Raw genomic sequence first — 12,223 nt, forward strand, 5'->3', positions numbered from 1 at the left:
GAGTCAGCATAACAGTGGGTAAAAATACACCCATGAATGTCCGTAGTCACATTTCATTTAGGGAATCGCCGGCCAGTGCGACTGGCCGCATTCGAGAACGGCAACGTATACTGATGTTGATTGTGCATCGTGTCGTCGCTTCTAGCTTTTTGTGTGTTTCAAATCCTATGGTCAAAAACTGAACTACAGAAGCAGCTTTCTTCATCCTAATGGCTTAATTAGCTTCATATCAGTCGCTCAGGTTCGCCAGCAGCATACGCACGAACTCGGCCACTGTGATAGGCTTAACCTCGGCTGAATGCGATCGCCATCAGCTCAAACTGTGTTTGCGGATGGCGAAGGCTGAAATTCGTGCAGCCAACAACGCAACACCGCTTGCCGCCCTCCATTACTTGCCCATCTACAGGGAATGCAACTTCTCGCAGCAGCAACATCTCACGCCAAGCACTAGCTCACGATCGTCGGCTCCTGCGCGCTCTCGTCCACGGTGGGGCTCTCGTTGCTGTCGTCTGCGTGATCCCGGCATGCTCTGCGTGGTACACTGCTGACGTCATACACAATGTGGCCTGTAACTGAGGAGGAGGTAAGGTAGGGTGTTCGAGGCAATTAATTAAATTCAATTGTAAAAAACCTGCGCAACTCTCAAGCCTGCTTCTTGTAGGACATGACTGAAGTGTTCAGAGGAACATATCCAGCGAATTTCATCGACATCCGTTGACATCGAAAAATCGCCGCAGTTGCCCTTTAAGAGCCCTAATGGCAATGCCGTCGACTTCAGGGACACTGTTATTGCGGAGGGGAAAAAGATCACTCTTAATTATTTCGAATTTGCTTCAAGGAGCTAAGCAAATTGAGCTTGCATTGGTGGACATTAGATAAGATATTACTGTCTGTTTCTCCAGATGTCAAAAATTAAACTCATTTGATAATTCCTTCACTGTTTGGTCAATGCTGTCAAATTGAGCGACGGTGGTACTGTCTTTCTTTCGGTGTCCAGCAGTTCATTTACTGTGGCCCAGGTGTCTTCGAAGCTTTCCTAAGGGAACCTGTTTAGGTAAAACTGATTACGAGGTAGTTTGATATCAGCTCCCAACTTATTTCGCACCTTTTTGTACTCGTGAAAAGCTCTGGATCTTTTGCCTTGACAAAATTAACATGCATTTTCTTTTCTCAGATTCTTTTGTAAAGTGCTGCTGTTCTCGAGGAACTGTTATCTTGCTTTTGAATCAATGACAGGTGACTGGAGGTATGTCAAGTATATCAGAAGTGATGGCTTGAGTGAACAACAAATTCATATTTATGTCACCAATGAGTGTAGCTTTCTAATTAGATGAGAACACATAAATGAAAATTTGCTCAAGAAGGGCAGTCAAGTTTTGAACTCAATCTGCAGAAGTATGGTAAACAACAATGACAACAATACCACGGCAAAATATTGTCACTGCTTTAAAGTCCTTGTACCAGGTACAATGTTCTTGTATTGGACGATGGGGTATTTTGTTTTCTATGTACATTCGTATACCACCTCCTCGCCTACGGCACAGAAATACTCATAATGGAGTATAATTCACAAGAACAAGTACATTGGAATTATTACTGAACCATTTCTCCATGAAAGCTAAAATATCGAAATCTATATTTTTAAACCATGCATTAATCGGACTATTCATCAGCTTTGTTGAGCAAACTATGAGCATTTAAATGAAAAAAAGGGAAAAAATGGTTGGGAAGTTTTCTTTGCGAAAGTAAAATTTTGAAGTTCATTGTTGAAGGAGCTAGTTTGAAAATAAAAAGGCATTTTAAAAGGAAGCATTGTCGCTAGTCATAGGAAACTAGCATATTTCATAAAGATTCCTTTCAATAATGGAAAGCCCTGCACGCGCCTATGCATGTAGGCTCTCTTTATTTTGCATTGTAACATTGTAGTGATGGTGAAGAGAGACAAATACTGCCAAGAGTGTGAGCTAGGAATCTAACTTTTTATATTTGGCGAACTTGTGCCCTGAAAAACAAGCATAGTTACTAAGATAGCGGGAAGCACAGTCATCGACTCTAAATTCGAGGGTTTGTTTTTTGTCATCTACAAAAAGCAGAGGCACATCATGAAGTTGTCACTGTGATGCAGAAAAAATTGTTCTTGAGGGTAATGCCATTAATTTGCCAATTTGGAGGTTCTGAATGGCAGTGTGCCACTCTTTTTGCTTTTTCTGAATTGTAAGGCTACTAAACAGACAACTGATGGTATCAGCTGGGAAGTTACTGGTTGCTTTTCCTTCTTACAACACTGTCATCAGCCTGTTCTTTCTTGAGTTAAGATTGTTTCTTGGCTCATTTTCATAATTGCCATGCCTACTTTACTCTCTCGTAGTCATCAATGACAATCATGCATGTATTAGTCTTCTGATCATCAGCCTGAAATAGAGAAGGCATCGCACAGCATGATCAGTACAGTACCAGTCAGCGTGAATGCTGTGAATGTTGCATTTTCTGAGGGCCAATGTACCTGTGCCTCAGTTTTTGGCCTAGCCAGTGGATTTCATACCGTCTGTAACAGGTGGCTGCAAAATATGGTCTGTTGTCGATTTCGTGCAACCTTAATTTCTTTCTCTTGTTTTTGGTTTATGCAGGAATGTGAAGTACAGACCTACACACGTGGCAGCATTGTTCACATTCCAGTTCAGCGGAGGTACCAGCGAATTGAAATGACTTCCGAGGTAGTCTGAATTTATTTTTTAACTAGGTCGTGTTTAATGGATGATTTAAACTTATTATTGTTTTCTGCACATACATATTTGTACCTGTGTGCATTTCAGTGTGTGTGCATTTCAATTATTTAACAGATTCAGGCAATCAAATTTGTGTTTCTGTTGCCACGTAACCTGAACGAATGTGAATGACCAAAGAGGTGAATTCTATAGACTAGTGGGGTAGTTACGCTTTCTTTGACTTGATGCATGATGTTTAAATTCTTTTTTCTGTCATTGGTTTGCTTGCAAAGTACTAAACCCCATATAAGAGACTGTGTGACATTACTCTTCCAGCTGGCTGAGTCCGTAGTACCTGTGGAAGTGAAGTGTGGGCTGGGCATTGCAACTATTACTGGTGCACTTCACGTCAACAACAACCGCTGCATGCTCAAGGTAAGCTGCCCTTGCTCATTTAGAAGTTGTGAGATAATGTGATTCCGCCTGCTGATCTGTTCTGCTTTTATATGTCTCTTGTTATCATCATCATCACTTATTTATTTACCCTAAAGGGGCTCTGAACCGCCCACCGGGATTGGTGAGAAAACACATTCCGCAGATAGCATACCCAGCTGTAAACATTTCAGCCAAATTTTGCAGTCGTGCACAGCGCGTGAAGTTCACAAGCGGAGCACAAAGTAACTTTTTTCTCAAACACCCTCTTTTCAAACAGGGGCCTTCTTCTCACCTGTTTCGAAGTGGGCACTGTCTGGTGTTCTCATATGTCGGACTGCTGCTATTGGCCGATTAGCAACATCAATCAAGAAGGGCTGAAGTGAGCAAGAACTTGGTTTAAATTTCGCTATGAATGGCTTGCATCCGGGCGATCTGATGCCTCGCTCGATCTCCTACGGAGGCTTCGTCACCTCTCTCTTCTCGCTGACGGCCAGGGCAGGCTCTTATTACTCGCGCATCCAGTGAAGGCACATGCCTGGGAGGTGCTCTTCTTATTGAGTGGTGCTGTCTGTCTAGCACCTTCCCTGTCGACAGAAAAGGTTGTTGAAGCTAAGGATCGTCTGTTGCTGCTTCGCCACCATTCTCATGCAGCGGCAGTTGCCAAATTTCAGTGAAAGGTACCAAACGTGACCTCTGTTTCCCGGGGTCACTGGCAGGGACCCTTCTCAAGTTATCTCCACTTACTAATTCATTTTGAGGTGAGGTTGTTGCTGGCAGCTTTGAGCATCTTCGGTGCGAAATGCACAATCTGATGAAGCGGGATCCATCGGTGACCAGTTATGCGCACTATCAATGTACGCAGGCAATCGAAAACAGGCCCCCGCACAGCCAATTTTACAGACCATGGATCGGAGGACCCAAACAATGAACAGAAATTACACCGACACCTTAGGTCTCACGGTTGCACAGCTTCGCTAAATTCTAATACACTTTAGCCATGCACAGTAGGAAGCAGGTGACCGGAAGTATGTGTTGCCAACAGTGCCCATCAATTTGCGCGGAAAGTCTCAATATTGAAGCCAGGTTACGTAACCGCCCTGCTCTGCCATTATGAAGGATGTTGAAAGGGAACGAGAAGGGTAAATATTGCACTCATAGTATCTATGCTCGTACCAGGTCTTTTTGAAAAATAATTTCAATAATATATTCCTGGGAGGCACCACACTTGTTAAAAGGCGTTTTTGAGGCTTAAAGAAATTTGGTTCAGGGCCACTTTAGGTCATGGGTCTCGTCTCGCAAACAAAAAGATCTAAAATAAAATAAAACTTTTTGATTTGTGTTATTTTCTTATGTACATATCATGGTGCACCTGCTGGCAGCAAACTGGCTTGAAATGACATGTCGTTAAAGAAAAGAGCACTGTATTTATACTTTGAAATTCTCAGTTCCGCGTATGAAAGCACTGAAAATTGCCAATTTTGTGCCATTTGCCATTCCAAAACCACTTACTGGAGCCAGGTCATCTCGGTCTCATTTAAAAGAGCATCTTTCCGGTTTGCTTTCCTGTCAAAAACGATCCTTCAATGGTGCTTCAGAAGGAAGCCCTGTAACTGTTTATCTTGAAATGTATATTTTCGCACCCTTATTAGTTTATCACGTTTGTCTCAAAAAAATTATTTTTGCAAGTTGCAAATTTTGAGAGCAGCACAGGCTCTCTGCTACTGATATAATTGTCCCTCTTTCTCTCTCTCTCTCTTTTTTTTCTGAACGTTAGAGAGGCTTAGAGTGCAGAACCACTATTATGTAGGGTTTTAGGACATGGCAAAATTTTTAAATGTTCTTCTAATATGTAGATAAATACATTGAAATGCGAAGTTGCACTCGTTAGGCATTCAGAAACATACCTGCTTAATTTTAGCTTTCTTGCTGCATATACATTTTTTGCAATTCAACCGGTAAATTTATAACTTAAGTTTTTTTTTACTTTTTAATGATTTAAGGGGAGATGCTCCTCAGAAACATTTCCTTTTAAATAATGATGCTGGGTGAATGAAAATTTTACCACTTATAGATCTTGATCTCTTCATTCGAAATCTACTTTTAGTTTTAAGATACGTATCTCGATGCTTTCATGTCCTAAGTACCATGCATAAGTGAGAAGCAGTGCATGTTTGTGCAGCTGCTGGACTTAGCAGTTAGCATGATAGAGCAGTGCAAAATTATTTTTCTTGTCCCTAACACTCCATTGAGTGCTAATAAGCAAGATAATGTGATTCCCTTTACAGGCAACATTTTAAGAGAATTTCGTATCTGGTGCTGCATATTCAGTGGCTGGTGCCCGAGTACATTAAAAATTTTCATCCTTAAAAAAATAAAGTGATTGCATTAAATCCCAGATAAGTGCATTCTACATATCCTAAAAATTACGCCCATTAAGTTTGGTCTTAATTGGACCACAATAAGTACATAAAATGTTGTGCACAAACGCCTTCTTTTGCCCAAAATATGAAGTTGAGAAAAATGCGATTGAAAGTTTTAAAAGTTGTTTACTTCTGTTAATTATTATTATTACTTCCCAGGGAGATTGTGATGTGGTAAAGCTAACCTTGGAGAGAAAAAGCTTTGGCCTTCCACCTTGCACGAGCCCAATGGCGTGTGAAACCGCGGTTTGACGCATCGCGCGCTTGAAAATATGTCATATCTCTGCCTTTTCTTGGCACCTCGAGGGCTTTAATCGAGTTTATTATACTTTTCCCGATCATTTCTGGCTCTGATTTCTTCATATGTGAAATAGGAGAGATCAATGTTGCTGAAACAACTAAAAACACAAAACCTATTTTTTTTAATGAAAATTGACGTTTTTTGACCCGCGTCTCCCCTTAACATAGAAAAAAAAAGCTAATTGCATACTTGCAACCAGCACACAAGATTGAATATTTGCTGAATTTTCAGGTGTTTAGAGTAAATATTTTAAAAAATGTTTTTCACAGAACCCATGTCTCCTCTTAAGGGCCTTTGGTGGGATAGTATTACATGAGGGGAGGAGGACAGTCATCATGAAGAACAATGGTCATAGATGTGAAAAATTTTGCAAAAAATAACAGAATAAATGCATGAAAAGCAACCATCACATGGCACCTAGGCTGTAATCAAGGAAATTATGCAGAAGCATTATACAAGACACTATACTGTCTATAAAAATATGTGTGTGTGGGTGTATGTTTGTGTGTATGGCACATAATAATGGGATCAGTTGTGTGGTTGATTGCAGAGGTAGTTCAGCAATTCCCCTACATTGATGAGAACAATGAGGTAGTTAGACAACCACAGCTTATCAGCGTCACCACAAATGTAAATGAGTGACATATGTTAATCAACTAGCAATAATAATGTGCGCTTAAAGAGCAACCAGTCCTTGTTCACTGTCCTGGACGAAGCAGAAAGGCTGGGAGGGGGTAATTATATTTCAGCATTATTTTGTGTATGTTGGCTGTGTAATAGTCACAGATGTGTTTGGTTGATGGCTTTAGCTTGTGCATTTAGTCATTAGTGTACAATGGCAGCCTAGCAGTGGCCATGTGACTTAGCAGTCATATGCAATGGTTATGACGGAGGTAACGTTTTGCAGCCACTACAGAAAGAACCAAGTGGAAGCAAGAAGTGGAACGGCCAGACACCCCCAAAGATCTACACCTGGGGAAGCCTGGATGTCACAGAATTTGCGCGGAAGTTAGAGAAGGTATGATATTTCTTCAGCACAGCGATGCAGTTTAGGGGCATTGCACTGCAGGTGCAGGTTTTCTCGAAAACATACTACCCAGTTGGGCATGAATGAAACTAGACTCTCAAACTTGTAGTGGGCCCCTTGTGTTCCCAGCTCTACAACGCAAAAGAAAGCGAGAAATCGGCTGTGGTCTCACACAGAGTGGTCTACATCCTATTGGAAAAAGTGCATCAGCAGCAGTAAATTGAAATGCAAACAGGATAAAAATTTAAACCCATGTTATGTGAGTATTTTAGAGTGCAGTGTGCAGCCACAACACATCTGGTTTCTGAACGTGTTCTAGTTTGAAGACCCTGTGTTGTGGCCTGAATTACACACATCAATTCCATGAGCATCAAATGAAAATGGAAGTGCGAAGACCCAGCCTCACTGATTCTGGCCTGTTACATTTCAATTTATGCTGACTAAGCACGAAAGCTGCACCTCTGGGATATTGGGCTTACAAGAGCAGAATTTGTCATACTGGCTGCAACTAAAATTTCACCAGGCATAAATTTCTTGTAGTATCTCAGCGTGCATTACACAGTGCGCAATAAGTGCATGTCTGTACTGGCCTAGTGGAAATATTGTGAAACAGCATTTGTGTGAAAAGTGAACTTTGTACAGATTTCCTTCCCATCATAGCTGCAACTTCAGAGCAACATGGCAGCACTTGCCATGATCGTTTTTTCTTTGCAAGAAACCAAATACGAGGTGTGTTCAAAAAGAAACAGAACTTTTGATATAGCATCTTTTTTGCTTATTGTATGAGATTGTAAGCACTGTCCCCCTCAAAGTAGGGACCTCTACTGGCAATACACTGTTCCCATCATTTGTTCCTATTTATGGAAAGCCTCCTGCAACACACTTTCAGGGATGGCATGCAGGACTCGTATCGCATTGTCCTGAATCTCCTGTATGGTGTGGAAACGACGTCCTTTCAATGTGGTTTTAAGTTTGTAAAACAGAAAAAAAGCCTGCTGGGGCTAGATCCTGAGAATGCGGTGGATGGGGCACAACGGGAGTGTGATGTTTTGCTACATAGCTATCACACAAGGAGCGACGCGTGAGCCGGCGCATTCTCATCATGCAGCACCAAAGTCTGGTATACCCACAATTCGGGCCTCTTACTGCACGCAGCATTCCTCAAATGCGCTAGAATTCCCTGGCAGACTTCCTTGTTTACAATCTGAACACGTACAAATTCCTGATGGACAATGCCTTTGCAGCAAAAAAAAAAAAAAACAGCCAACATCACCTTGATCTTTAATCCACTCATGCATGCTTTTTTCGACAAGGATACCTTTTGCTCACACATTGCGGCGATTGCACCTTCGTTTCAATAGCGTACTCATAAAGCCCTAAATGTCTCTATGAAAGTTTCGCTAAGTTTGTAGCAAAATTTCACAAACACACGTTGTTCTTCAAGCTCTTCAATTGTCACTTTGGCACTAATCCAAATGACAGCTTCAGTGGCTGGATCTCGCCAACTAACAGTCAGAGCGAAATGTGGCAAATGGCACTTTGTTATCTAAACCTGCCGTTACATCCGCTCAGTAGCCGCAGCGCGCTCCCTCTGCCAGTTGGCGTGCTATTTCAAAAGTTCGGTTTCTTTTTGAACACACCTCATATTTCATTTCATTCTTCACACAGACGCAGTTGCCATGTCAGGGCTTTCATATTGTGTATGTTTGCATGCCCATCTTGTAGCAGTGTAGATCTCTACACTTTCCCATCTTGTAGTGGTGTAGATCCCTATACTATACTTATATATATATTATATAATTTTTTCTAACTGCCCAGGCCGGATTTACTGATGTTAAGGTGGAGAACACTGCATCCGGGATGATTGTTCATTTGGTAAGTAGAGTATTTTGCAGTTATGATGCAATTGCACTTGATCGGCTGAATTGCTATCCTGATTTTCTTTTTCCTTTGTTTAGCCAAATGAAGACACAATCATCCAAGTGGACGAGCACTCTACGCATGTATTTTGCGAAGGCGATTATGCTGTTCGAACGCAGCTCAGAGACCTCTTGCTGCAATGTCTCAACAAGTTTTAAAAGCGTGTGAAAGAAACAATAAAGGTTAGGGATTGCTTTATTCTGTGAGTCCGTTTTAAGCTAATTATTGCAGAAATTTGGGGTTCATAGTGTTGACTGAGCCTAGAAAGGATATTGCTTTCTAGGTATCGCACAGTTATGTTAAATCTTCGATGGTATTAGCTATCACTGTGGGGCTTTTCAATAAAAGAGCTGCACCCAGAACTACATAAAATCTCTTGTTAAATGCACTCCGATGTTCCATTTCTAATAGCTCTCACATTAGCACAAGCATTTTTCTGTAAGCATGCAAGAAGCCTAGTCATTTGCGGTAGCCACAGCAGTTTGTTTCAAAAATTGAACCACGATGAAGTTAAGTACGAAAAGAAAATGGTTACTCACTGTTTTTATAGTACTTGATTTTTGTACATTTTGTTGGAAGAATGCTGTAACGCCTACCTCAGCAAGATTGAAATGAAAATGCAACATGCTTTTTAGCATGCCTTGTCTGTGGAAGTTTTCAGGCAGCTAAATGTAAAGCTTTATTGCTGGCCTGGTAGCTTGCACTGGTGACTAGATGACTCGCCACTGGTGAGTAGGTGACTTGCAACTGGTGAATAGACATATTTTCCTTAGTATAATAAGCACAGAAATTTTAACAGAAGGTTTGTTAAATTTGTGGAGAGTTGTTTTATATTTCTTCGGCATGTGAAATGAACATGCCAATTTTATTGTATGCTGTTATCAAAAGTTGTCATTGTCTTGTTTCCTTTATTGTTATGTCAGCTTTGTACTGTGGGTTTTGACATGGTAGCGAAGCAGTATAAACTGTGGTTCTGTTGAACTGAGTGTGTTGTGTTCAGTCTGGCTCAGCTGCTCTGAAATCTTGCGATGTGCAAATATGTCGAGACAATGCCTGCACTACAGTTGGACACGTGGAAGATGTACAGCTTTCGTCAAAGCAGTTTAATCCACTAGGAGCATGAGTACAGCTGATTCATGGGTGCATCATGTCATGCCCATTGAACATGTCACTAGAAGGCGGAAATCAGGATGAGAACAAGTGTTAACTTCTCTCCACAGAATACTGTATGAAACAATGAAAGTGCAACAAGAGGCCAACTCAGATGCTGTCACACTTTTGTTCTCATTTCTTTTGATTAAAACTGTAATTGCCAAATAACACTACTGCAAACAAAGGGATAACCATTCCAGCATCACCATAATTGTATGTCAGCTCTTTGCAACACGCACAAACTGCAGCCCTCGACACAATGATTCAGCATCTTCTTTGAACTGTGATGGTTTACTAAATGTAAGATAGAAACATCCATATCCATAGATCACGAGCTTTTAAAGGGACACTGAAGGAAAATATTAAGTCAACGTGGAATGTTAAAATAGGACCACAGAAACCTCGAAACGTTTGTTTCGTGCCAAGAAAAGACTTATTTTATGAGAAAATTGCGTCTGAAGCGTCCGCGTACCTCTAGCGCCGTTCGAATCGCCCGCCCTCCCGAGCGAGGAATGGTGACGTCATGGTCTCATAGTGACGTTGTGCCGCCGTATCTGGCAAGGAGGTTTAAAAAAATTGCTGGAGTGGCAGCCTCCGCAGTTTCTTACCAGCACAGGTGAAGCCACAGTTTGCCTATACTTCTACTCTGAAAGAGGCTCGTGACAGCTGAAATCTGCTAGCAGCTCACGTCCTTTTGGTCAGTTATTGCAAATGCTAGGCTAATTTGAAATTAAAAGCTTGAACCTTTCGCTTAAAATATTACCTTTGGCTGTGTATTAATATCATGATGCGCCATAAAATTTGAAAATAACTTAAGGCTTTCTTCTGAAACCAGTGACAGAAAGGAAGACGTCCAACGATATTTGCACGGCTAAATTATCCACCTAAAAACAGCACGGAGTGGGAAGAAAGCGCTTCGTATATTCCCCACTATTTCCTAAAGTTATTGCTTGCCTATGGTAAGATGGCGGCGGTCCCGCTTCACTTTTGAGACGGCAGCTGCACTCCAGAACTTTTTTAAAACCTCCTTGGTATCTGGTGCCGCCGGTGAGTAAAACGCCGCCCGCTGACGGCCTACGGCTTTTTTTGCGGAAAACGCAGACGCGCGGCCAGAAACAGCCAAGACAGAGCCGACGGCAGGACGCAGATAGCCACTGTAACGGCAGTGCGAAAGCGGAAGAAAAAAAAGTGCAGTAGCGCACCCAGGATCTCTGCCAGGAGAGGGGGGGGGGGGGGGGGTTGACAGTTTGCCAATACCATCTAAACAGCACTAATTTCAATTTCTTCACGGGAAATTGTCGAAAAAATGCGCTTTTTGCGAGTGTGCAGACGATTGCGCGTCTTACATCTTAAAAAGTGGTCGCAGTTTCACCTGAAAGCGAAGCATCAATTGCTATAGCAAATTTGTAGAGAGCTATACGGAGTAATGATAGTAGCTTTACCAGCTGTATAAACTTGGACATGCAGCAGCATGTCCAAGGACATCCATGGACATCCGTCGGCGTTTTGCCCGCGTTCGCACAAAATGCGTGCGGCGTTGCAGACTGTTGCCGGAGCCTCTGATATGAATAGGCACTTCGTGCCGCAACTAAACGTCACCTCCCTTCCGTCTCCCCCCCCCCCTCACCGCCTTTCGCGCGTCGGAAGAAGGCGCGTTTGCTCTACATATATGGTGATTTAAAGGAGGAAAGAGACGCCTACTTCTGCAGCCCGTAAGGAAGCACGGCGCAGAACGCGCGTTTGTTTTCCGCCGTGGGTTCACTCCCCGTGAAAGAGCGCGTCCCTCGCGCCCTTTCACTCGCACATACAGCGTTCGGCTCCTGCGGGGAGCCGGAGACGATCGAACATCTCCTGCTGGCCTGCCCGGCGTACCTCCAGCAGCGGGGCCCACTCCTGCAGGAGTTCCGCCGCCTGGGCCTCCCCTCTGGCAAGGAGGAAGATCTCCTCTTCCCCGGCCGACACCACCTTTCTGCACTTCGAGGCGTCGTGGAGTTCCTTGACTCGTCAGGGCTCTCCGCACGCCTCTAAGGACATTTCTACAAGCGGGAAGGCCTCACGGCTTCCCACCCCACCCCGGGCCTGACCGGCCTGGCACAACACCCCTGCAGACTCTGCAGCACACCAAGGCCTTCCATCTCGGCCTGATACGTGCCGCCTATGCCTGCCGGTTTTGCTTCGCCCAGCCGTGGCGACTCCACTCTATCCCTTCTTTCGCTCCCACTTACCCCTCCCCGTTGGCGCTGAGCCGTGCTCCCTCAAGGGC

At 43.1% G+C, this 12,223-nt stretch overlaps 1 protein-coding gene across 1 annotated transcript in view; it reads left to right on the top strand.

Annotated features, from left to right (window-relative positions):
* LOC119450527 (integrator complex subunit 9) overlaps positions 1–9,006 on the top strand; it is a 28,414-nt gene extending 19,408 nt beyond the window's left edge. The window contains exons 15-19 of the mRNA XM_037714011.2: positions 2,628–2,714; positions 3,042–3,140; positions 6,769–6,879; positions 8,707–8,763; positions 8,847–9,006. Of these exons, the coding sequence (XP_037569939.1) occupies positions 2,628–2,714; positions 3,042–3,140; positions 6,769–6,879; positions 8,707–8,763; positions 8,847–8,966 (474 nt within the window). The 3' untranslated portion in view covers positions 8,967–9,006. The remainder of the gene's footprint in view (positions 1–2,627; positions 2,715–3,041; positions 3,141–6,768; positions 6,880–8,706; positions 8,764–8,846) is intronic.
* Positions 9,007–12,223: the final 3,217 nt, after the last annotated feature.

This window comes from Dermacentor silvarum, chromosome 4 (assembly GCF_013339745.2).
Source record: "Dermacentor silvarum isolate Dsil-2018 chromosome 4, BIME_Dsil_1.4, whole genome shotgun sequence".
Classification (NCBI taxonomy): Eukaryota; Metazoa; Arthropoda; class Arachnida; order Ixodida; family Ixodidae; genus Dermacentor; species Dermacentor silvarum.